A 26,690-nucleotide genomic window follows, 5' to 3' on the forward strand; every position below is an offset into this window, starting at 1 on the left:
AATGTTACACTATTAATGCACGTTTTAGGGTAATGCACTGCATGCAATGGGTTACCAAGCCGCACACCAATATTATACACAACTTACCCACCGCACTGTGAATGTCACATAGGTAGTGCATTGCAGTGCGGCAAGAACATTGCGGCATTACAAAGTGGCCGTTATGACGCACCACACCACTGGGAACGTAGCTTTACAAAACAAAAGCTATAGTCAGCTTATAAAAGTACAAAGAATACTATGACTTAACCCCCTTGGCGCTATGATTCTTTCCAGATTTTAGGGTCTAAAAGTGGTGCAATATTTTTGCACCCTTTCAGACCCTAAAACCTGGAAAAAATCATGCTGCCAGGGAGAGCTGCAGCAGTCCAGCAATCACTCACCTCCCTGGCTCCAGCGCTGCAGTTAGGCCTCCATCCTCCGAGTGGCGCTGCATGACAACAGCCGGTGATCTCACCAGCAGGAAGCAGAGCCCCGGAGGAGAGGAAGAAGAATGCCGGCCAATGTCGGGATCCCCGGGAGGTATGTGGAAACGCTCCTGCTGCGCGCATTGCTCTGCATTCAGCCTCCGGCGGCTACCCTGAGCAGAGGTCGGGATTACCACTCTTAGCTGCGGTTTTCTGCCCCGACCCTAGCTCGGGATAACCGCCAAGGAGGTTAAAGAGAACCCGGGGTGGATTCTAAGAATGCTATCAGCACACAGAGGCTGGGTCTGCATATAATGCCCAGCCTCTGTTGCTATACTTCTCCCCCCAGGCCCCCCCTGCGCTCTGCTGGCCCCCATAAATCAAACGCCACGCTAGCGACACACAGCGTGTCGCAGCTGGCTGTTTACATTTTGCAGTGTCAGTCTCGCCGCTCCCCGTCTCCTCTATGTCGCCGTTCCCCGCCTGCGTCCCTTCCCTCCCCGCTGATTGGAGGACTCTTCCTCTACTGGAAATATTAGACTTATGTCTCTGCTCCTAAGGTATTATTTCTTAACTGTAGTACACATACAAATCATATCATAATTTTTTCCGCTTCAGTTTCTCTTTAACTACCCATCGCCCTAGGACTGTCTAACGCCGATTGGCGTCAAGTCCTGGAGCTGCAGTTCAGCAGGGCATGCGCGATTGTTCCCTGCCGGTTCACAGAGTGGACTGTTCAGAGCCAAAAGGGGAAAGAATTCCCCTTTGTTTACATTTGTACAGCGCTGCTATCTCCTGCAGCGCTGTACGAGTGACACTGGGCTGTCTCTCAGAATGGCTCGTTCTGTGTGGCCTCTCATAGGCTGATGCCTATGAGAGGCAGGGGTAGTGCCCCTGCCTCTCATAGGCACCATCCTATGGCGATTTAGGATGGCACAGGGGGGAGGGAGGGAGGAAGGAGGGAGCAAAAAGTTTCACTTCTGTCAATAACAAACAAAAAGAAAAGATCACAGCAGTGATCAGAGACCTCCAGCAGAGTGTCCTATTAAGGACACTAAAAGGAGGCAATATTCATTTGTGTGCTGAGTTGTAGGGCTGTGCAGCACGCTGACCAAGCTGCACAGCCCTGTATTGTAAAAAAAATGGGCTGGTCACTAGTTGGGTGTAAGCCAGAGGTCCTGAAGTGGTTAAGAGACAAGTTTCATACTTTTGGGAAGAAAGATGTGTGTGCACAAAGTTGTATAATCAGTTGTACAGTATTTTGAAGCACATGTTCTTTCCACTTGAGAAGCTAAAAAGCTACAATACTATTTCACACAGGAGATTTTAAAAATGAAGAAGAGCTGGAAAAAAAAACAACCATAGCGGTTTATTCTAAATGATTTAAACAAAAAGAAATTAACCTACAACAGTGAGTGTCTGTAAGATGCGTTATGCTATAAAAGATAAATAAGAAGCAATCCAGTGATCTGGCAAACAGAACAAGGCAGACACACAGACTGTGGTAGTAAACTGGGTACTTAGGAAAGGATTAAAACGTACAGACCTTCCTTTAATTTGTTTCCACGGCTGTATCCCGCTGCTGGGATTGGCTTTTTTCATCAGGCGTGCTATGATCCGCAGGAAAATGAGGTAGCTGTTATCAGACTTGTACAGGTCAGGACTATGCTCATCAGCACAGCAGCTTTTCACCACTTCCAGCATGGAAAAGGGGCTTTTACTGACACTTGCCAGAGATTTTAATCCCAGCCACGATATATTAAAAAGACTGTTCTACAATAGAGGAAATTAACGATGTTAAAATTTCAGAAAGAAGAATAAGAAAACGGTTTTCCCATTTTTATATTTTAAAAAAGTAGAAACGGTATTTTGTTCTTCAGTGGTTGTAAGCAGTGTAGCGCATCCGCAAGGTTCTTATAGACTAAAGCTCTTGGCTGTACTTCACATTAGTTTAGGAGACAGAAAGGTCAACAAACCTAGCAGCACACACTTAGTTACTCTGGGAAGAGCAGGTTCACCTTTCTACAGAGGCAGCAATAATAACTCATATCCTAGTAGCTAGACATAGTCAGAGCTGCACTGCCTGGCCAGGAGCACTAAGTAATGACCACCACCAATTACTAAGACAAAAAAAATGATTAACCCAATTAAAACAGCCAATTTATGCACACTATGGAGAGAAAAGCCTGGCACTAGATGCTGCCAGGAAGATGAAACTCTGAAGTAGCAGAGTACAGAGAAATGGCTGTCAAGCTCGAACACCCCCACTGCTATGGCACACTGTCTGCAACCAGCTGAAGAATAAAGGTTGCTTTTACTGGAAAGGTGTAGTGTCTCGGTTGCTTCTCATCACTTTGATTCATACACACAGTTTTAAACTCAGCAATAAAAGAGCTGGTTGGAGAACTTTCAGCTCTAGTCCTTGATTCACAAAAGAGTGTGAATTTTCTCAATAACGATTTTGCACGAAAATTTGCGTGAAAACGGTTAATTGCGCACAGAAATTCGCGAACACGCTCAAACCCGAAAATTTGCGTGAAACCACCCATGCTAACAGTTCGCACTCTTTTGTGAATCAAGCCCCTAGTGTGTTTACAGGTGCACGATGCCTTGCCAAGGATCAGGAGTGCCAGATCCTCTCAGATGAGCACATTGCTTAATGCAATTATCAAAAAAGAAGAAAGATCTATCCAAAAAATGGACCAAGTCACCCAAATAAATAATATAAATACAATAAGGCATTTATGTAAAAAATGTGTGTACATTTTATTGGAGGGACATACCCCAAAAGAGTATAAAATTCTAAAAAAACATTTAAAACAGCTGTGAGTAGCAATTGGAGGGCACCACTTGTAACTTGTGTGCCACACTTGTAATGATCCAAATCCAATATTATATGATCAATCTCTACGTATAAATGAAGTTGGACAATCTACCTAAAGATATGTTAAGGTGCAAAAAATGCAAATAAAGTGCAAATTTATGCGTCAGCCACTACTTGCAAAAAAATGCATGTGCAAGTATATGCAGCAGTCATAATTATGGATACGGCAAAAAGCATGCAAACGTGCAAATAAAGTACAATTTAGGGCCTGTACACACTGCTGCGCTTGCGCTGCGTTTTTCAAATCGCATGCGCTTTTTAAACGCAAGGTCTTTTAAAAAATAATGAAAATCGTGAAGACCTGTACACATTGGTGCGATGCGCTTTTTCTATTCTCATGAAGGCTTGCGATTTAAAAATTGCAAGCGCTTTTAAAAGCGCAGCAGTGTGTACAGGCCCTTATGCGGCAGCCACCACTTGCAAAAATTCAACATTGAACATGTGTATGTGCTCCCCATAATAGTGTGGGGAATATAGAACCACAATACACAAACCAGCCCCAACTGGTGAAAAATATATTTAATAGAGAAACTATATATATCAGCAGCAGATGTGTGCGCTGCAAGTTAAATCCACCCCACACACCCCTTAATGCACCCCCCATAGTAACAAAAAGCAATGCTAGGCTGTAGCCTAGCAATACACCTGAGCAGCATTCAGTACCAAACTGTTGCCTCAGGGATCAAGCTCGGACTCCTATGAATAAAAAACTGCGTACAAACTGAGAATAGGGAAATAGACCACTACATATCTCAATTTCAAAGGATTTAATTTTTATTATATGTAGAATTACAATTACACCAGGTACTGACCAAAGATGCCCACAAGAGGTTTTAATTTAAAAGCAAGGTGTATAATCCATCTCACTTTATATCCCAAAACTCTTATTCTTACTCAATATACTATATTTAAAAAGTATTACTTACCAAATTTTTGCTGTAATACTCCCACAGAGTGGTTGCTACAGCTATGTTTGGCTCCCAAATGTCACATAATGATAAGCAGCTTTGAAGATGCATCCGCAGCTGGTCTTCTAGGACTCCACTCTTAAGAAAAACACAAAACAGTACATGTAGTCAATCATCTTTCTGCAGTTTAACAGTCAATGTACGGTATATTAATATAAATGAAGCACGGTGGGGTAGTGATGTGGGCAGCGCTGCGTCTCCGGTTCGAATCCCAGCCAGGGCACTAGCTGCACAGAGTTAGTATGTTCTTGCAGTGTCTGCGTGGGCTTCCTCCTGGCACTCTAGTTTCCTCCCACACTAGACTACAATGCTTACATAGTTTTGGAATTCACTTTTTTCAACGTATACTAGCTGTGTGTTGGCAACAGTGGCTGGATAGTGTACTGGTTAAGCGCTTTGTCTCCGACACTGAAAAGCAGGGATTGCATCTCGGCTCTTCCTGTTCAGTAAGCCAGCTGGCTAAGAAACCTACCGTAGTTTTGAAACCAAGCATGTTAATCACCTTGGAAACCTTGGGCAAGATTCCCCAACACTGCCTACAGAGCGCGCCCTAGTGATTGCAGCTCTGGCGCTTTGAGTCTGCCAGGAAAAAAACGGGATATAAATGTTCTGTATTGTCTTGTCAAGCACAATTTTGGTTATACAAATGCGTTCATCCCCAAAAAAAACCTGTAGTATTTTTCGAAGGCCGCAACCAACTTTGTTTTGCTCAGTTTGGGACTCTGTCTTGTGCTTAAAGGAGAACTATCAATGTATAGTTTTTTTTACCATAATGCCATTACTAAGTAGGGGTGACTGTTTTCTAAAAGGATGTGGAAGTAAAAATAAAATAATTGTCTTTTTTTTTCTTCCTGTACCTGAACAACGTTTCACTTTGTTAGAGTCTGGACTGCAAAATAGCACATCTTCACAGGGGACGTCGTTCTATGGAGAGATGACAATCCAATTACTGGTTCCCCCCTCCATAACAACTTTGCATGAAGAGCGAAGAACCTCACTCGCTCTCCTTCCCTGCACAAAGGAATTCACAGTGCATGCTGGCGCAAAATAGCAGCTATTTGGTTGTTCACTACAACAAAACCTCCCACGTCCGCCAGCATTTTTGCTTGAGCATGCACTGAATACAACGGTGCAGAGAAGGAAAGAAATAGCTGGTCTCTCACTTCTAATATAATCTTGTCACCAGGGTCACACGGCTTTCTGCACTAACATGTGCCTTCCGTACCGATGTGCAGGGGAGCGAAAGAGCTTGTATCTCACTACTCAAACAATCCTGCTACCGCAGACTCGCAGCTGTACTCTGAGAAGGGAAAAACAGTGATTATGCCACACACAAAACAGCAGACCCTATGCATTTGGTCTATTATGCAGTCCAATGCCAACAGGACATTGTTAAGGTACAGGGAGAATTTGTATTATTTTATTACACAATATTTATTAATAGCATTGTGGGGATAAGGCTATACTTTGATAGTTGTCCTTTACCATGCTTGGTTTCAAAACTACGGTAGGTTTGTTAGCCAGCACAAAATATAGAGGTAGACTGCGATTATGTCTGATATTGTGGTGAAACTTCTCCCACAGGAAACTATGAGGACCATGGTCCTGGCAGTTTCCTGTGTGTGAACCTCGTTGCATTGTGGGAAATGGCTGTTTACAGCTGTTTCCAACTGCCAAAAAAGCAAGCAGCAGCTACTTCCACTGACATCACCTGCCAGCAGTAAAAATGTCACCATGTGACAAACGTCAGAATGTAAATCAGGGAGAGGAAAGCTTTTACAATGGGCAAACACTGACTACATCATTTATACATAATTATTGTAAAAATGCAGCACTCTTTTTATTATATTATTTACACTGGAGTTCCTCTAAGTGCAGAGGTGGTGGTTGGCTGTTGGAATACGGTTTGGCATCATCTCCAGTATCTACTCACCCGTCGTTGTGCCCAGCCCAAATTGGACGGCTGGGAATCACATTATGAAGTATGCCTTGTACTAACTGATTACATTCAGTTTTGATCCTTTGCTTGTTTGGGAAGTATATGGGGATTGGCAGGTTAAGTGAAGGGGCGAGGGGGCTTAGGCTCACGCAACCCTTCTGCCCACCCCATGAACATTACAGTATATTAATAAAGACTGTCGCTGTACAGTATAATGTTTTTCTATATCTGCATAAATGGCTCATATCTGTATTGTTAAAAGGCACTGAGCACCCTTGAGTTTTTTCTCCTGTATGGAGGGTTCCTAACACAGAAGGCCAATTGAGTGCTACGGGTTAGGGGGTTGCCATTGCTTACCTACGGGGCTGCCAGCGTAGATCCCCCCCCCCCCCGGAAAGGTGCCATCGCCAGCTGCTGCAGCTGGCCGCACGTCAAAGAATGCGACGCAATGCATGCCAGGAGCAGTACATACTACAACTCCTGCCATGTATCTCCCAGCATGCGTTGTGCCCGGGAGCGCACTCACAGGTGGTTTGTGGTTGAAGTGCGGACAGTGATGGTGACTTTCATAGAAATGGGGGGGGGGCTACATGAGCAGCCTCCCATAGGTAAGTGGTGGTACTCCCCCTAACCTCCAGACCCCCAGCAGCATACTGGGTTAAGAACCTCCATTAAGGGGAGAGTCATTGTAAAAAAAATAAAAAGTGCACTGGTGCTCAGTGAACTTGAAGTTATTAGTGTAATTCGTTTGTGTGGTGACCATAATATACCTCAGAGTCAAAGTTTTATATATTCATTTCTGCTCATGGCAAATGTGGAAACTAGACATAACTATTTAGAATTAAAGCACAAGAGCTGTACAGACAAAAATTATTACCTGTATATCAACCGATTTCTTTAACAGCTCTTCTACAAATTTCCAATTAGATGATATTTCAGTCTGTAATTTGAAAATGAAATTAAAAATAAATTAACTAAAGTACAGTTCCATGATTAGGATTTTTTAAATGTCCTCAATTTTAAACATACTGGCTCTGTGAACAAAAACAACCTAAACAATCCTAACACCACTCAAGCTAAATACACTTACATGATCCTCTGGATTACCGTTCCGATCCAACTGATACAACAGTGCAAGGTGTGTAACAATCCACCAGCAAAGACCCAAAGTATCTTTACATTTCACAACAGTGCAAATGTATGCTCCACTGCCACCAGGCCCTTGCAGAAGTTTCCGCAACAGCGTGTTCAGCAAACTCCAGAAGCTCTAAAATACAAAGCTGCATTAAGGCAATAGAAAAATATAATTTTACTACAATATGTAGAAAAGAGCTAGCTATTTGGAATTCTAGATTTTCCTTTACAAACTGCTGTCTAGTGGTTACCCCCTTCCCATTGCTACACAGTAAATGAAACTGTCCACAACACATTCCCTGCTTGACCTTCCCTATATACATTTTGATCCAAGGATACAGGGTCATGCGTACTACTCTTCTAAGAGGACATGTAGGGAACAATTCTGTATACACATGACCAATAGTGGTAATCCTTACCTCTGATGAAGAGCCTTTGCTCCGATGATCAACAAGCTGTATAACTAAAACCCATAACTCTTTGATGCACAAACAGGGATAAAACGGACCAGTAAATGCTTCAGACGGGCGTACCTGGTAAAAAAGAATAAAAAAATCAGTCAAGACTCAATCTTGCTCTTATACAAATATTAAAACTTCATACACACAATTACGTTCTTTTGTACTGCTCATTATAATTCTGTCTGCTCATGAAATACATGGAAGCATGCATAAACAAACGTATTTAAAAAAAAAGTAAAGAGTCTGACAGTATCAGTCCAAGCTGTACAGCAATTACAGAACAGACATGTCACAAAGGTTCACTAGAAGCAGGGATACACCATGCCACTCGTTTACTCTTATCACTGCTTTCTACTATTTAAGAAGCAACAATGAATTCAAGAGGATTGACAGCATAACTGCTCTCCTATTTTTCCTGCTTTATGGTTTCAGTTGTTGTATGACCGGAACTATTTAAAAAAGTTAAAGGGAATCTGAGGTGGGCATTTTTGTAAAGAAAAAAAAAAAAAAGCTACCTGATCCGGGGTGGGGGGGGGGGGGGGGGGGGGTCGGCAAGCTGGATCAGGTAGCCTCAATTACCGCAGCTCCTATGGGCAGATATCAGCTACTTTCTGTGACCCCTGGGGTCACGACACTGCAAGCTCTGTGCCTCATATCACAGAGCAGAGTGCAAGGAACCGGAGGAAAGTCAGAGCTGCCCAATGACAGCTGGGGAAGGGGCGTTAGAAACACCCCCAGAGGACGTTGTGCAGGGTTGCCCTTCCCCTCGAAATTGCCGACAAGCTGCATGTCAGCAGTTTTGGGGGGGGGGGGGGGTGACAGCAGGGCATGTCATTGACCAGGGAACATGCCTCTGTGCCCTATCTGCCTCACCCTGCGCTGCCTCGGTTACACTTTAAAAGTTTACTTTAGTAGATTTTTTTTTTTAAAGAAGTTGTTTTGCTGCCTGAGCTGCTCAACATTTAATTTTTTTTTTTTTTTCAACATCTGTTTATCTTTGACTAGACGTTTCAAAAATATACACATTCCAAGTAACAATTAAAGTGGACCCAAATTAAAAATACAAGATTTCAGAAATAAAATCTATTTTCTAAATTATAATAATAAATAGCAGCCTTTTTTCAGCTGCATGATGACAAATATAAATTATTTTACATTTATTGGAGGAACCCCTCCCTTCCTTTCAAATTGCCGGGATTTTTCCGGCAAACTGGTGGAGTAGATGGTGTTTAGCAAAGGAGGAATTGCTAATGGCTGCCCCCAGTATAATCCTAGCTATGAAAAGAGAAGGGTGAAAAGCATGCACTGAAATGCTCATAGGTTTGAAGGAGTGTTTATTTATCTTTGTATGTGTCAGAGTGGTGCAACTAAATATTTTTAATAAAAAAAATGTTTGGTTTGGGTCCGCTTTAACAGCTCCCCCTCCATCACATTTAGTAGTATATGCCTCAGGGTTCCATTCACAATCCTAATATTGACAGAAGTGTTCAGAATGGTTTCTGATAAGTATAAGGGCTGCTACACACCGCAGGCGATTCCGTTAGTATGTTCCCTGGATAGCCCACCGGAGATCTAAACAGGGCATACAGCAGCAAGATAGAGGTCAGGACAGCTGCAATAGGATGCCAGTAGGGGTCTGAAGAGCCTATAGATCCTTGAGGTAAGAATGTTTTAACGCCTTTTCCCACTTGGGTTTACTTAAATGTTTTACACAGTTTGGTATACAACCCTTTATCTCTATATTTAAAAGACTATGTGATTCTCTTTTTATACCCAATCAAGTTATTGACCTGCTGCCAATTTAACAGAAGTTATGATGAGATGATCCACCAGTTGCTACACGTAACTTATGACTGGACAACAGATACAGAAAAGTTAAATCCACTGTAGCTACAAGCTTATCCAGTTATGGATAACAAAACCCGTATACTTTCAAAAGTAATGGTAATTTATGGTAATTTGACCAAGCTGTAATGCCCACTTTTCTCCCTTCCATGAAATCACTGCTAGCGGCCACTAACTGACTTTACCTGAGGCTCATAGCTTCCTTTACATGCCTAGTCTAGTGCAAGAATATAAAATAGAAGGGGGGGGGGGGGGGGGAGTCAGACTTTACGGATTCAACAAAATATTACTGAAGTAAAGCACGCCTACTGGCCCTTTTACGTGTGTTTCCAGAACAGTACAAATTGTTATGTTAATTTAGCTCAGATTCACTTACCCATAGCCCTACCAGATATAAAAGGTCAATAGCAGTCACACTCTGGGAGCTACCAACTTGTCTTATCTCTCCCTCAGGCCTGCAAAGCTTGCAGCCCTGAGACATCTGCTGCAAAGTCAATGTAATCACATGCCCATGGTATAGATGCATCCTCAACTAATGATGTACCCTATAGAGAGCTCTGGGAGACGATGCAGGCACTTGTCCATACAGTGTCATGGGCATGAGATTATCTGGGGTAGGCAACCAGTTTTTCAAGGCTGCTGGCAGTGTGGTGAGGTGGAGGAAGTTCACACTCCACCATTAAAACTGCCAAGTTCACACCTCTTACACTAAAACTGCCATGGTCTTTTGATTCAGTAGGGTAGTGGGGCTGGATAACTAATTTTTTATGGAACATTCCCTCTACCAAATATAACACATATACCGATTTTATATACCGTATATACTCGCATACAAGCCACATTTTTGACCCCCAAAAAGTGGGTCAAAAGTTGTGGGGGGGTCGGCTTGTATGCGAGTCTGGTGCTGGTGGTGGTGGTCTGAGCCCCCCGCAACTCCCCCCCCCCCCCACACGCGCGCGCCAGCTACCGCTGCAATTACCTTACCCGGCGCCGCTTCTTCTATTCCCCTCCTGTCCGACTCCATAATTCACAGCAGTGCTCTTCACGCCGGCTGCAGTAGAGCCAGTGAGTGGTTCCCATAGCAACCGCCGCTACAGGAAGCCGCGCTCTCCGCTGCTTCCTGTCTGATCCCAGCAGCCGCCGTGAAGAGTGCTGCTGTCCTACGGAGCCGGAGAGGAGGGGAATAGAAGAAGCGGCGCCGGCTATGGTAAAACAGCAGCGGCGGCCGCGGGGGAGAGGGAAGGCGGGGGGGCACTATACTAGCGATATTGGGGCACTATACTAGCGATACTGGGGCACTATACTAGCTATACTGGGCACTATACTAGCTATACTGGGGCACTATACTAGCTATACTGGGGCACTATACTAGCTATACTGGGCACTATACTAGCTATACTGGGGCACTATACTAGCTATACTGGGGCACTATACTAGCTATACTGGGGCACTATACTAGCTATACTGGGGCACTATACTAGCTATACTGGGGCACTATACTAGCTATACTGGGCACTATACTAGCGATACTGGGGCACTATACTAGCGATACTGGGCACAATACTAGCGATACTGGGCACTATACTAGCGATACTGGGCACTATACTAGCGATACTGGGCACTATACTAGCTATACTGGGACACACTAGGGGAATAAGGCGGCCAGCATTTCCTACCCCCGGCTTATATGGGGGTCAATCATTTTTACAGGGTTTTTTGGTAAAAGTGTGTGTGTGTGGGGAAGGGGGGGGGGGGGTGGGGTCGGCTTATATGAGAGTATATACGGTGTATATATATATATATATATATATATATATATATATATATATATATATATATATATATATATATATATATATATATATATATATATATACAATATATACACATACATACATACATACATACATACACGGTATATATATATATATATATACACGGTATATATATATATATATATATATATATAGGTATATATATATATATATATATATATATATATATATATATATATATATATATATATATATATATATATATATACACACACACACGGTATATATATATATATATATATATATATATATATATATATATATATATATATATATATATATATATATATATATATCTCATCAGAATAAATAACAGCACAACCCTAATAATATTGTATCCATGATTTACATTATTCGATGTCACTGTACATTCCATTTGACAGAATGCAGCTTTACGTTACAAGTTCTGTAGAGTAACACAAGAACAGTAAACACATAAAAGGTTCACCTTAGAATACTTTGCTGTTGCAATGGTGAGGAGGCCACATAGTAAGTTTTCACAGTGTTCTTCAAACAAGCTCACGCTTGTTAAGTTTTTTCCAAACAGATTTATAAACTGATGAGCATATACAATCTGACCTAAATACACACACACACACAAAAAATACAAATCAAGAACAAAACAGAATGGAAGAAAATACACCAACTAGAAAAAACACATAGATCAACAGTTGTCACAACTTTAACACAACAGTGAGTATCAATCTCAGTTGCAAACAACCAGTTTCTGGCATCCAGCAAAAGGAGTCTAAAAGGCTATTAGCATCACTCCTCATTAGGGATAACAGATATGCAAATTATTCTGAGTTGATGCAAATTTGTATGCAAATATATGCAGCTTGAAAATTAACCAATCAATTTAAACCTGGGTTTACATTTATTGGTCCATTTTCAAACTGCATACATTTGCATACAAATTGCATAATATCAGAACAATTTGCATCTCATTGATCATCCCTACTCCTCACCTTGCCTACAGAGTTGCTGGGTCTGTTGCAAGCACTTGGCACAAGTTAAATGCTTCAGCAGTAAAACAGGGGTCAGGAAATTGAGAGCAGACATTCTAGGTAACATTCCAGCTCATAATAAGTCAACTACTATAAGCCTGGCACCAAAGTTCAAAGTTAAAGAACACCTGAACTGAAAGTGATACGAAGGCTGCCATATTTATTTTCTCTTAAACAATACCGGTTGCCTGGCTGTCCTGCTGACCCTCTCTGCCTCTAATACTTTTAGCCACAGACCCTGATCAAGCATGCAGATCAGAGGTACCCGACTAAAGTCTGACTGGATTACCTGTATGTTTGCTTCAGTTGTGCGATTCAGATACTACTGCAGCAAGAGATCAGCAGGACTGCCAGGCAACTGGTATTGTTTTAAAGGAAATAAATATGGCAGCCTTTATAACCCTGCCCAAACAGTGTTAAACATCTGCACTACATAAGGACAGCAAAAGATGATATAGTAACATCTGGGCAATATTGAAGCCAGGAACCACCACTCAATCACATAACCATGAGTGTATGCCGCACACTGTGGCAGGACAACCCAAAGGAGAGACCATTCTCCTTTGGGATGTCATTTTGGTGGAGGAAATCTTGTCAAGATTTGTGATTTTCTACATTTTTATAAAAATATTATGATCATCTTCAAATACCTTCTTGTTTCCTTAAATAATTTGTTGAATCTACATATATCCTTGTATCCATCAGGGCTGTGGAGTTGGTACAAATAATCATCCGACTCCTCATTTTATGGAACCACCGACTGACTCCAGGTGCCCAAAATTGCTCTGACTCCTCGACTTTGAATCCTTAGAAATTTTTTTACAAAGGCTATGGATTTGGTTCAAAAATCATCCGACTCCTCAGTTTACTGAAACCACAGACTCCGACTCCAGGTACCCAAAATTGCTCCGACTCCCCAGCCCCGGTATCCATACATGTATCTGGTTGGTGTTGCGGTACACCACTGAGGACATGCTTTTTTTGGTCTCCCAGATTTTAACAATCTAGCCTCCATAACCCTTTCAGTACAGGTGTACTTTAACATCACAAGAACTCCGTGCAGTATCAAAGGACTGCATAGACAGAAGGCAAGGCAAAGTTTTGTCAAAGACTAATGCAGGTGGCCACCAAGTGAGGTAACTGTATGATATTGGGAATGTTGCTGGGTTATAACTTTGGATGGTCAATTATATTCTAATAATATAAAGTTTTATGCTAATTTTATGTAGCCTGGAAATTTCCCATTCAAATTTAAGACCGTTTGTAATTGATTGGACCAATTCCAAGCTACAGTTGTGTTCAAAATTATTCAACCCCCACTGAAATTGAGTGTTTTGGCCAGTTTGACATTGATTTTGATCATTTCAGTCATCTTGTTTACAATTAAATCAAAGAGGTACTTGTAAGTCAGACAAATATAACATAACATTTATAATGAAATAACACAAATGTCTTTTCTGTGCTCACATCATTATCAGTTTTATTCAACCCCGAAGTGACATTCATTCTTAGTACAACATCCTTTTCCAGTTATAACAGCTTTTAGGCTACTTTCACACCAAGACGTTGCGTTTTAGGGGATGGTAAGGTCGCATAACGTGCCCCTAACGCAACGCGTGGTGGTGTTGAAGTTGGACGTCAGATTGAGCCGCGTTATGCGGCTCTCAAAGCAGCCGCTCCAGGATAGTGATGGGAAGTCCGGATCATTTTAAGGATTCAGATCATTCGAATCGGATCATTGAAAATATCCGGATCTTTGAACCGAATCATTTGAATCATTTTACTAGGGAAGCAGACTGGGGTGAAATGACTAGCAGGACAGAACTTTCCCTGCACTGTACATAAATATGCAAAAAGTTAGTGAAGCGTGTGTCAGTCCGGAATTCAAGTGTTACTTGAAAAAAGTAATTACACCAAAAATGTGTCTAATTTTTTCCATGTAGCTTAAAAAGAATATGCAGGCAGAGAAAAGGATGAGAAATGCCGGCACTGCTGTAAACTGCTTGTTTATTCATAACACATGGTGCAACATCGTGGATTCAATTGCATGCATATTGAGACGTGCTGGGGGATGAGAGCCTTACGTCCGTTTCGCGCAGATTCGCTTCTACGGAGGCCTGCCGATAGAGGTATCGAAGCCACTCACAGTAAACACGTGGTTGCCTCTATTCAGTGATGGCTGCAATTTTTAAAGAGCTCTGGATACTGTACCAGCAATTTGTCCAGCCTGGCTAAGCAGCCTATGGTATACTTAACCTTGTATTCCACCAAATGTGCATGTGCTTATACTGTACCTCCAATGGGAGGACAGAGTTGGTCCTTTGCAGCAGAGAATGTACCAGGGGATGCTGGGCCATTTCTAGGACAATTTCTGATATAGTAAAATAGTTTTCTTGGTCCCTTCGTGTTTACCATAATAAGATCATACTGTATAAATAAATAATTTTGGATTTCCCGTGGATGTCCTTCATTTCTGATTTGAAAGGAGAACTGTAGTGAGAGGTATATGGCGGCTGCCATATTGATTTCCTTTTTAGAAATACCAGTTACCTGGCAGCCCTGCTGAGCTATCTGCCTGCAGAATTACACCAGAAACAAGCATGCAGCTAATCTTGTCAGATCTGACAGAAACACCTGATCTGCTGCATGCTTGTTCAGGGTCTAGGGCAAAAAGTATTAGAGGCAGGGGGTCAGCAGGATAGCCAGGCAACTGGTATTGCTTAAAAGGAAATCAATATGACAGCCTCTATCTACCTCTCACTACAGTTCTCCTTTAAAGCCAGACACTGCTTTATTCCATATTACCCACAACCCACCTACTGCCGACATGGTATTCTTTCAGCAAATAAAACATTTCTTATAATTGTAGCTACACTGCAATACACCAGTAAACAGAGCAATTAAGAGTAAAAGGGGACCCGAGGTGAGGGAGATATGGAGGCTGCCATATTTATTTCCTTGTAAACAATGCCAGTTGCCTGGCAGCCCTGTTGATCTTCTGGCAAAAGTAGTGTCTGAACCAAAACCCTGGAACAAGCATACTGCTATTCAGTAAAACCTGAGTCAGAGTACCTAATCTGCTACATGCTTGTTCAGGGTCTATGGCTAAAAATATTAGAAACACTGGATCAGAAGGACTGCCAGGCAACTGGTATTGTTTAAAAGGAAATAAATATGGCAGCCTCCATATCCCTCTCACCTTGGGTTCCCTTTAACCTTCCTGCCGTTATTCCAGACCCACGCTAAGGGTGGAAAAAAAATGCTATTATCTGTAATCCAGAGCCTGGGTTGGGGTGACTGCAGGGCAGGTTCTGGAAAATGCAGCAGTGTGGCGGTTAAAGCTCACCTCCCCTGGTTTCGGACAGTCACAGCCCGTCCTTTCTTCAGGTGCTCCAAGGCTCTCCATCTCTCGGGTGAGATCACCATCTGTCACGTCACGGCAGACAGCAATTTCACCACAGAGACAGAGAGACCCCGGGGGAAAAGGAGGTAGAAATGCTGTGCTAGTCTGGATCCCAAAGATATAAGGTCAGTAGAGCAGCCCAAACTGGGGATCCTTCTGGCATGTGATTTTTTTTTTCTGAATTTAAGATCTCAAAGTAGAAAAAATTGCAACTGCTTTTAGACCCGAACATCCAGAAAGAATCATACTGCCAAGGAGGTTAAACACTGAAGCAACTAAGAATAAAGCTCAAAGTTAAATTCATACAATACAAAGAAAAAAATACCTTGCATCTTCTCTCCTAAAATCTGCAGAATTTCTAAAATTGACCAGTGAATGTCCAAGTGAAGATGCAAAAGATGCCACGATGCTGGAAAGACCTAATAACGGTCAAAAATATTTTAATCAGATTTCTTAAATGGCTACCAGAGTGCTAAAATACCAGATCCAAGTAAAGGAAATTTTCTAAACATTAATATCACTAAACATTATCCAGATTACAGACACCAATTCTGCCTCCTCCCCCTTTCTTTTGTCAGACCTGGTTAAATGCTTCCAGATGGCCGTAGTTGAAATCTACGCTCTGTTTGTGTCCATTTATCCCTGCCAGGGCCAAGATTTTAACTTCTGCGTTCCCACCTTTTATCCAAGGCCACCACCCGCTCACTCTGCTGTCACATTGACAGCAGAGCGTCCTTGTCTCGGTTTTAATTGGCTCCTAGTCTTAACCTCATGATTACTGTGAGCCAATCACAGTAACCACTGTTTATAAGAGAAAGGATGGCTCTGTTACTTAACAGGAGATAGAGGTGGAAGGGAGGGCAGAGGTGGAACAGAGGGGCACAGGCTCCCTGAAGTTGGGCCCCGTACAAAAATAAAAATTCCATCGAGTTTCCAACGTTACAAGTAACAAAATGCCATGTGTAGTGATGATGGCAAATAATATGTAGACATCTATACTACCGTAAATTGGAGTTACTCTTTATACAGTCTTTGAAAAAACAATCCGCAAACTTGTTTTTGGAATGACAAAAACTCTTCAATCTGTATTTCTTTTTGGAGCTTGTAATCAGATGGGTATGTGATTAACCTAAGATGGCAGCTATAGCCCAGTAATAATCTTGAAAGTAGAGGGAGAGTATAAAGTAAGGTAACACATCCATATAAAGCAGAGGATAGATATGTACGTCAGTCTACACTGACAGTCTAGTCTATACCTTTACGCTATATAATAGACAGTTTAAACTGTATATGTCCATCTGCAGCTTACACATCACCTTTGACTTTACAATGGTATTAAGACTTCAACTACTATAAAACAGAAGTCTGATTTCAAGTTACAGGACAGAATTCCTAATGAGGTTCTCTAAATAAAAACAGACATTAAAGGACAACTGTAGTGACATGTTTGTGGAGGCTGTCATATTAGTTTCCTTTTAAACAATACCAGTTGCCTGGCAGTCCTGCTGGTCTATTTGGCTGCAGTAGTGTCTGAATCCCACCAGAAACAAGAATGCAACTAATCTTGTCAGATCTAACAATAGTGTCACAAACACCTGATCTGCTGCATGCCAGTTCAGGGCCTATGGCAAAAAGTATTAGAGACAGGGGATCAGCAGGATAGCCAGGCAACTGGTATTGCTTAAAAGGTAACAAATATTTCAGCCTCCACATTATGCTTACTACAGTTGTCCTTTAACTAAATAGCCCCAAGAGGCTAACGTTGTTCTGCTTCTGTTAAGAAGACAGGCAAACCTTGCCATGATGTTGCATGGTAAAAGCTCCAGTAATGCTGCTCGGGAGTTCCTGAAGAGGACCAATGTGCAAGCTTAAACAATGCAGCTCCTCAATTAGTTTGGAGGGAAACTGGATTTCCATTTCTTCAAACGGATGAGCCAAAACACCATCTAGCTGCTTTGGGGTATCTAAAAATCTGCAAAAAGAGCATAGGAGAGAACAGACAGATCGGATTTACTGAAGCCCAAAAAGCTGAAGCTTAACATTAAACAACTAGCTACCAAATCACATCTTATTCTGAAAGTGTTTTTTTAGCTTGATGCACCTTTGAAGCAAAGCTTGATAAACATTAAGTTTAACATACTGTATACCTGTCGTGTGAGCTAGTCTAAAACATTCTAGAATACAGAGTACTTAGAAAACTAACAAAAAAGAAAAACAACAAAAGAAAAACACAGCAACTTCTTTGTTATCTATACAGAGAGCTTTAAAAGGCACCCCCTGCAAACTTACATTAACCATCAACTTTGACAAAAGTTTGTAAAAATTGAAATACTAGCTTAAAAAAAAAAAAAAGTAGACTTCTCCCAGAATAAAATGCACTATGATGTCATTTTTTTCCTATGTTGCCGTTAGTACAGTAGGTATTGAAAATCGACAGGTTTTGTATTAGTCCATCTCCTCCTGGGGTATTTTTTATGTATTTATTTATGAAAAAAACAGCAACAAGAAAACAAAAAAAAAAAAAACAACTAAGGCCCCGCAGATGGCCATGCGTGCGGAACGCAACACATGCGAACGCACGCCATCCGTGTTTGTGTGCGTTGCGTGGCTGATCCCATCACTGAAAAGTGAATCGGACAGCCGCGCGTTTTGAGAAAAAATGCGTGCAGCATGCGTTCCCGGACCGCATGCAGTGTGAACATCAGACAGTGCACTCTATGCACTGTCTGATGTCGTGCGTGTCAGCCTCCCGCATGCGTTTCCAAAACGCGGCTGGAAACGCGTGGAGTGTGAATGGGGCCTTACCGAACAGCAGTTGCTCAGGCCAACTGCCAAAATACTGTGCAAATAAGTAGGCAAGCATCTTTGTACATAACCTTTTCAAGGCATAGTTTTGTAAAGAATAAAGCAGTGTTCTCCCCATGCTCTTTTAGCCCAGTGAATAGCTACAGAATCTTAGGCAAATAGTGTGTACAAGCCAACTTAGCGGTGCACTGCTGAAAGCCAGATAGAAGGAGATCACGTGGGATGGGGGAGGACCCAGTATTGGGTTAAAGTCGGGCTGCGCACTGGCTACGCTAGTCCCTGATGAGTCTGATTGGAGGACGAAACGCGTAGGGCGGAGCCAGTGCGTGTGACGTCATTCCGTACGGAAATCCGGAACGGGGAGCTGGAACATCACGGGGACCTACTATAGTGCGGGACGCCGCCGGATAGTCGCAGGTAGACCCAGATGATCTTCAGCCTCACCGCTCAGATGTGCTTTTTATCTTCTTTTAGCTTGTAAGTAGGCCATTGGCACGAGAAGCGCAAGTGTGATATATGGTGGTTTTGTCATACTACGCCATGAGGAGTTTGTTCTGTTTGTTTTAAGTTTTATGAAGAATAAATACATTTTCTACTGCATTGGATGGTGTGATTCACTGAAGGTCCTGGTGAATACACAGATTTGAACCTGAGCCCCACCTGAAGAAAGAGGTGGTTAGAATCTGGTGAGCCCCTTTTATGTCGGTGGAGGGTGCACTCATGTCCATGCAGCACAATTTGGAGTGGTGTCAATATTAGAGGCAGGATTACGCTATGTGCAATATGTTTTTTCTGCTTCAGGTTTCCTAAGAGAGCGCAGTGGAACAGTTTAAATTTATTGCCAACCTCAAAGGACATTACCACAGCGAACTCACAGCGTCCACAGGCAATTTTATAAGGACTTTTGACAGTATTGGTATTTATGAATTTTCTTGTACTAATTAGTTGAGTGGCGCAGCCAGTTATATTGAAAGTCATTTGTAGTGCTATTTATTCTAGGAGAAATTTACATTATATCTGCATGGATTTTAAATGTAACTGTTTTGTATAACAGCAGTCCTTTAAGCTAGAGGATACACAACATTTCTGATAAAACAGAGATTATTGCAAAGATAAAGCAAAACTCACTTTGATCATGACCTCAGGTAAATTCACCATCACAGTAGTTTTGTCCAAACAATATGTTGTATATGTACCGGGGCACCAGAATGAGACTGGTCTTGTCATGCCTCTGGTGCAGGCATGGGCAAACTTGGCCCTCCAGCTGTTGAGGTACTACAAGTACCACAATGCATCGCAGGAGTCTGACAGCCACAGTCATGACTCATAAAGGCAAATGCATTGTGGGATTTGTAGTTCCTCAACAGCTGAAGGGCCAAGTTTGCCCATGCCTGCTCTGGTGTGTGCATATATATAGGTTCGTTTAAATTTTGTTCTTCTGCAGTTATTGGCGGTTTACAAAGAAGGCTGCATGTCAGTTAAAACTGAAAAGCTCTTAGCATGTCTTATCTCAAAAATGATCAGTGAAGATAGAGTCACACAAACAGCCATAGAGAAGTGCTACAAATTTCCACTATTATTATTTATTGCATTTATAAAGCGTCAACATATTATGCAGCGCTGTTTAAATACAGTCACTATTGAAATACAGTCACTAAAGATATTAAACAGCACAAACAAATACTTGTCATATTGAACATTTGCTGAGGTAAGCTTTAAATGCATAGCTACATAGTGTATATCCTCGAATATAAGTTGACTCCAGTTTTTCACCCTCTAAAGCTGGATATTTTTTAATAAGTCAAGTATAAGTCTACCCAGCAAAGTTAATGGCTGCACTTGGGGACCAGAAGGGGTTAATGACTGCACTGCATACAGTATTGCAGCCATTAACCCCTACTGTCCCTTAAGTGCAGCCAATACCTCCTTCAGGCACCCAAGTGCAGCAATTAATCCTCCTCCCTTCAGCCCAGTATTTTCCCTCCTGCCCCTTTCCTTGTTAATTTTTGTGAACAGGACTTTCATCCCTGTGTTTTCTTGGCATTTGCTTTATTTTTGGGTAAAATTAGAACATCACTAATAATACACACACATTACTCAGTGTGCTCAGTGTGTTGCTCGTGACTCGTGTTTAAGTGGACCCCCCTACTTCTATTCAGCGAGTCAGACCTAAATTTCTAGACTTATAGTTGAATGTATACAATATGTACAGACAGAAGGTAAGTCCACTCTACACTTGTGGTGTAAGTGCCTATATAGAGTATATAGAGTAGGTGAACCATCTGTGGAGAATACTAAACTCAATTAAGTGTCAGTCCCCCTAGGGTCAGTCAGATGGGCTCTCAGTATCACAAATATCCTCAAGGAGGAGGGAGCCAGAAGGACAGCAAGGGAGCTAACGGGCTACAGGATTCTGGAAGAAGCCCCAGGTGAGCATAAATTCTTTGGTGTACTTTGTCTCAGGAACACTTTAAAAACAATGACAACTTCATAACAAAGGTAGAATATTTCTGACAGTGGCAAAAACACCCAGGAAGAATAAAGAAGAAAAGACAAAAAGTAGGGATAATAAAAATTGCACCCTGCAGAAAGAAAATACAGAGACAACAGGAGCCCAAATGGTGCAGTATGTCACAGTACCAAAAGTATGTAAAATATGCGGATGAATTATATTTACAAAGGTGGGTTGCAGAAGGGCAACCGACCACAAGAAACAGGTGGAGATGTATAACCCCGACTCCACTCGGGTGACCAGACTAAATTGGTCAAAGAGGGTTGAAGACAAATTCACGTATTAATAGAATTTTATTGCACTGGCAACGCATTTCGTGGGTGCATACCCACTTCCTCAGGCCAAAAAGCAGTGCCTAATAGTGCTTGTAGCCACAAATAAGGTGCATTATTTGTGACTACAAGCACTATTAGACACTGCTATTTGGCCTGAGGAAGTGGGTACGCACCCACAAAACGCGTTGCCAGTGCAATACAATTCTGTTAATACATTAATTTGTCTTCATTGAGGTAAGCCATCTCACTTTTTTCATTTTATTTTTTAACGCATTTTATCTTCTCTGGGCGCCTCTTTCCCATTTATGCAAAGAAGAAAAAAAATTGGGGACCAGAAAGGGCCTTCTTAGGTAATACTAGGCATACACTATTCAATTTCCTGCCCAATCGACAGGTAATCTGATAGGAAGTTGTGTCGTGTACATGTCCATGTGCTTTCAAACAATAATGGGATTAATTTCCCGATGATAACATTGCAAAATCAATTCCGTTATCGTTCCAACATTATTGTTCGATTAGCCTCAATCGGACGGGAAACTTTATCGTGTGAACCTAGCATAGGGTGTATATACACCTTTCTCCCACGGGTGAATTATTACTCTTATCCTGGAATTCTGAATTGCACCAATAATACTAATAACTTAATATAAGAACAAGTACAAACCTGTATACAAATATCTTCACATAATGTAAAAACTTCAGACACTGATTTCGAATTTCCTCTGCTTCATGGTGCAAATTATTTACTTGTCCTAAAAATAATCATCCCATATATCAGAATAAACAAAGACAATTATATACGCACATACACACTTTGCACAGAACTAAAGTACTGTACTTTGTTCCACTAGGGTTTAGCTTTAAAGCAAATCTGAAGTTAAAATACTGTAAACGGATTAGATAAACAATTGTGTCTATAGTCCTAATCCTAAATATCACTTTCCTAAAATCCACAGTCTTATTTTTGTTTTAGAAGTTAAAATCCACATTGAAAGTTTTGACTCTCTCTCTGATAAATGAAGTAGTTTTTTTTTAACGTTATTCAGTTGCATTCAGATGCGTTTGTCTCAGGGCTAGTTCACAGGGCCAGATTTATCAAGAGTGTCTGAGACATAATATTAGTAGGTTTTTAGAAATCCGTGCAGAACTGTCTCAGACATCCTAAGAAATCACTAGATAGGGCAGATTCCTTCCTAAACTTTAAGGAATAGAAGGAGCTAGGAAAGTCTCTCAGGCAGTGCCGTGTGTGAGGGGAATTGCTGTTGCTGAGGTAACCAACACATCTGCTGTCAGCAAGCTCTGAGTGAGGGGGGGAGGAGCCCTTCACAAATCACATCTAGCCTGCACTGCTGCACTATCTGTAGAACTGCTAATCAGCACTTCTTAATCTGCTGCAGTTTAGGAATGGATTTGCACTTTTCTTAACTGTAGTGTAGCTCTAGAAATCCACGCTAAACTGCCGCTATTACATAGGCTTTGGGAAGTTTCTTACTATCATGCAGAACTGTTCTTCTGCTGGTTAGAACAGTTTTAGAAGAAAAAACTGTTGGTAATGCTTTGATAAATCTGGCCCACAGTGCTTAGTTGTGTTGCAAAAAAGTTCTGCATCTAAACTCACGACCCAAACACTTTAATGGACCTGTTCACAGTACTACATTGTAACAGATTCCATTATTGTAACTCACTGCAAGTCTTCATTGTACTTCACACTCATAACGCGTACATCATGCAACTGAACATTGAACCGAGCCTCAGCCACACCGAGTTTTACTATCTCGAATTACCTGTAAAGCTGGCTATATATCTAGCGACTTGGCGGCTGATCGATTGTCCAATTTGATCATTCTTATCAAATCAGGTGAAAAAAAAAGAATTAAAAATCGGTGCCGCCACAAGCATGCCCAATTGACATTTCTATTGATCTTGAGCCAAAATGAGTTGAATATGGTGATCGGACATGCTGGGAAATCTCAGGCCGACGTGGTGGATTGGGTGTGCGGCAGTATCAGCATGGGATAATCGCAGATGCACACGATGGAACCGCTGGCCGCTGCCCCCCCCCCCAAATGTTATATGTGCTACGATGCCCGGGAAATGGGGTGTGGGGGGGGGGCGGGGGGACACGGCATCATGAGGCAGATTCCTAAAATATTTCATGCTGAATTTCATTGATAATAGGCCTGCGGTGTATGGGCAGCCAACAGATCTCTAATCAGAATCTGCCCAGATGTATGGGGACCTTAAGGCTCGATACATATTACAATGCAAAACAGACATTTTTGTCAGTTTGCTGGATAAGAGCCAGCGCATCACCGGAGAGGTCAATGGATCTTATGTTCACCATAGGATTTGTTCACATCTGTCCTTTAGACTTGCTCTGGTAATCAGAATGCAAAGTCCCAACCTGCACGATAATCTCTCAGAGTGGATGCGCTCTGCATAGACTAAAGTATATTCTAAGGAATACATCAACTCCAGATGGAGTGTGAACGCAAACTGGAGCAGCAACAAGCACCGTCTCCTCTGGCTCTTACACGTTGTAGTGTGAACTGAGCCCTAGAATTATGCTACAGACTGACTGCAGGGAAACTGCCAGAAAGAACTCTGGATTCTTAATACAGTGAGTAAATCAGGTATGCCGTAAGATTTTCGAATGAGCAAGCACTGACTAAAATATAAAAAATGCTTTTAAATGCCCACCAAAACCTTGATTTATATTCAATGCACAGGGGACGCCAGGCCTGACTTCATTCCTGCCCCATACAGCATTACTTGGGGCCTAGTAATCCCCCCACCTCCCCAATATAGCATACCTGGTGCACACTAGACACCAGGAAATGCCATACAGGGAGGAGGAGGGATAACTAGACCACCAGACAAGTGAGATGGGGACATTAAAGGGGTAGTGGCCTGGGTTTCCACCCTAGGTTTATACTAGAGTCAGAAAATGTTTCTGGTGTCTCGGGCAAATAAAAAATAAGTACCTCAGTTTATACTCAGATTGGTTCTCATGTGACAACCTCTGAGCCCGTCACAGAGCAGCTGTATTTGTACTGACATTAGATTACACACAGGTGCACTCTATTTAGTTATTAGCACTCATCAGGCAATGTCTATGGGCAACTGACTGCACTCAGACCAGAGGGGGCTGAATAATTACGCACACCCTACTTCGCAGTTATTTGTAAGAAAGGTTTGGAATCATATACGATTTTTGTTCCACTTCTCACATGTACACCACTTTGTATTGGTTTTTCACGTGGAATTCCAATAAAATTGTGAGCAGCCAATACAAATAGCCTGCTCACTAGGGGGGTGTAAGCCCAGGGTCCTCAAGTACTTAAAAGAAATTTTGACTTCCATACTCCTCTCACCAGGGCTGTGGAGTCGGTACAAAAATCCACCAACTCAGACTCCTCAGTTTAGGATTCCACCGACTCCGACTCCACTAATTTGCATATTACAATCTTGTAGATTGAAAGTATGTAACATGAAATTCGTCTCTTAACTGCCAACGCTTAGGAATTTTAAAAGATAACTGAAGTGAGAAGGATATGGAGACTGTCATATTTTTTCCCTTTAGTCATAGACTAAAACTAGTCCTTGGTAAGAGTACTTGTAAAAGGTACAGACCGGAACAAAGAACATCTATCAGGCCCTAGGCAATGTAACTGTGGGTACATGTAAGAGTGATGTGCAGGTACTCTGCAGGTGAATAAGGAGATTTTTCCTCTATTACACATTCTCCGTGTACAATCTGAACCAGGTTTATGGGTGATAGACAACACCTCTGTGTTCAATGTGCACAACATTCTCAGTGGATTCCCTGCAGCTCTGTGGAGAGTGCATATGTAGAGTATAGTACTGTACTACTGTGTAACAAAGTAAACCTGAGACAGATGAAATTAAAGTTTTATACATACCTGGGGCTTCCTCCAGCCCCCTTCAGGCTAATCAGTCCCTCACTGTCCTCCTCCGCCACCTGGATCTTCTGCTATGAGTCCAGGTACTTGAGCCAGTCTGGCGTAGTCCGCATGCACACACACTCCGCCGTCGGGAGCGTACTACACCTGCGCAGCACTATTGCGCAGGTGCAGAACGCTCCTCTTGCTGTGGAAGCAGCATGCGGCCGGACTGCTCTGACTGGCTGAAGTACCAGGACTCATAGCAGAAGATCCAGGTGGTGGAGGTGGACAACGAGGGACTGATTAGCCTGAAGGGGGATGGAGGAAGCCCCAGGTATGTATAAAACTTTTCTTTTCATCCTTCTCAGGTACCCTTTAATTCGTAGTCACCAAACCAAATTTTAACAACATATCAAATTATTTGATTTACATTTGCATAAATCAGAATCAACACAGAATTATTTCCATCTCATTGACCATCTCCATTAGTGAGACGGCTACACATCAGGCTTTATACTTACAGCAGATGTTATTTAGTACATATACATATATATATATATATATATATATATATATATATATATATATATATATATGAGATTCCTGCGCACAAATATATGAGATTCCTGTGTAGTGTACATATCATATACACAGTCACAATCAGATGTGTATTTCTGACTTTAAAAATACGGGGACTGCTTTATTGAAGCAGCACAAGCAACTAATTTTGATTGGTTTATTTCATTTTTGTGGACTAAGCACAGCTATTACTGTATTTATAAATTATTTATGATGACTATTATCTGAGAAATAGAAAATATGATAAAATGTTCTATTTTAATTACAGTTTAAATTCATTAGGAGTCGGAGCATTTTTGTCCCGACTCCGACTCCAGGCACCCAAAATTGACTTGACTCCGACTTCACAGCCCTGCCTATCACTTCAGGTAGGATTTAAACAATTTGCAAAACACTTGCCCAGCTTCTGAAACAAAATTGCCAAGTGACAAACAACTTCTCCATTTTGTCAGGTATCAGTGAAGCAGATGTCCACTTACCAAAATCAAAGGAAAGAGGCTGTAGTAAACTTTCAAGTGCACTTGTCTTTTGCCTGTCAAATAAAAGACAAAAATATTGCAAAGCTCAAATAGGCAGAAGAGGCAAGACAATGTATACAATAATATTTTATATCCTTGGAGCATAACATGCAAAATGAGCATTGGCACTTTCAATTAGAACAGAATTTTGCCTTCTCAAAACAGAAGGTATTTGCGATTATTCAGGCTGGAGTGGGCTATGAGATCACCCAC

General features: G+C 41.8%; 1 protein-coding gene across 2 annotated transcripts in view; it reads right to left on the bottom strand.

The window, feature by feature from the left end:
• MMS22L (MMS22 like, DNA repair protein) overlaps positions 1 to 26,690 on the bottom strand; it is a 129,726-nt gene that overhangs the window by 89,491 nt on the left and 13,545 nt on the right. For both annotated transcript variants that reach the window (XM_068231208.1, XM_068231209.1), the window contains exons 3-12: positions 26,439 to 26,491; positions 22,140 to 22,227; positions 17,678 to 17,855; positions 16,209 to 16,302; positions 11,922 to 12,052; positions 7,752 to 7,865; positions 7,289 to 7,465; positions 7,076 to 7,138; positions 4,218 to 4,337; positions 1,954 to 2,180 (exon numbers count right to left, since the gene is read on the bottom strand). In XM_068231208.1, coding sequence (XP_068087309.1) covers positions 1,954 to 2,180; positions 4,218 to 4,337; positions 7,076 to 7,138; positions 7,289 to 7,465; positions 7,752 to 7,865; positions 11,922 to 12,052; positions 16,209 to 16,302; positions 17,678 to 17,855; positions 22,140 to 22,227; positions 26,439 to 26,491 — 1,245 coding nt within the window. The remainder of the gene's footprint in view (positions 1 to 1,953; positions 2,181 to 4,217; positions 4,338 to 7,075; positions 7,139 to 7,288; positions 7,466 to 7,751; positions 7,866 to 11,921; positions 12,053 to 16,208; positions 16,303 to 17,677; positions 17,856 to 22,139; positions 22,228 to 26,438; positions 26,492 to 26,690) is intronic.

Source organism: Hyperolius riggenbachi, chromosome 4, assembly GCF_040937935.1.
Source record: "Hyperolius riggenbachi isolate aHypRig1 chromosome 4, aHypRig1.pri, whole genome shotgun sequence".
Taxonomy (NCBI): domain Eukaryota; kingdom Metazoa; phylum Chordata; class Amphibia; order Anura; family Hyperoliidae; genus Hyperolius; species Hyperolius riggenbachi.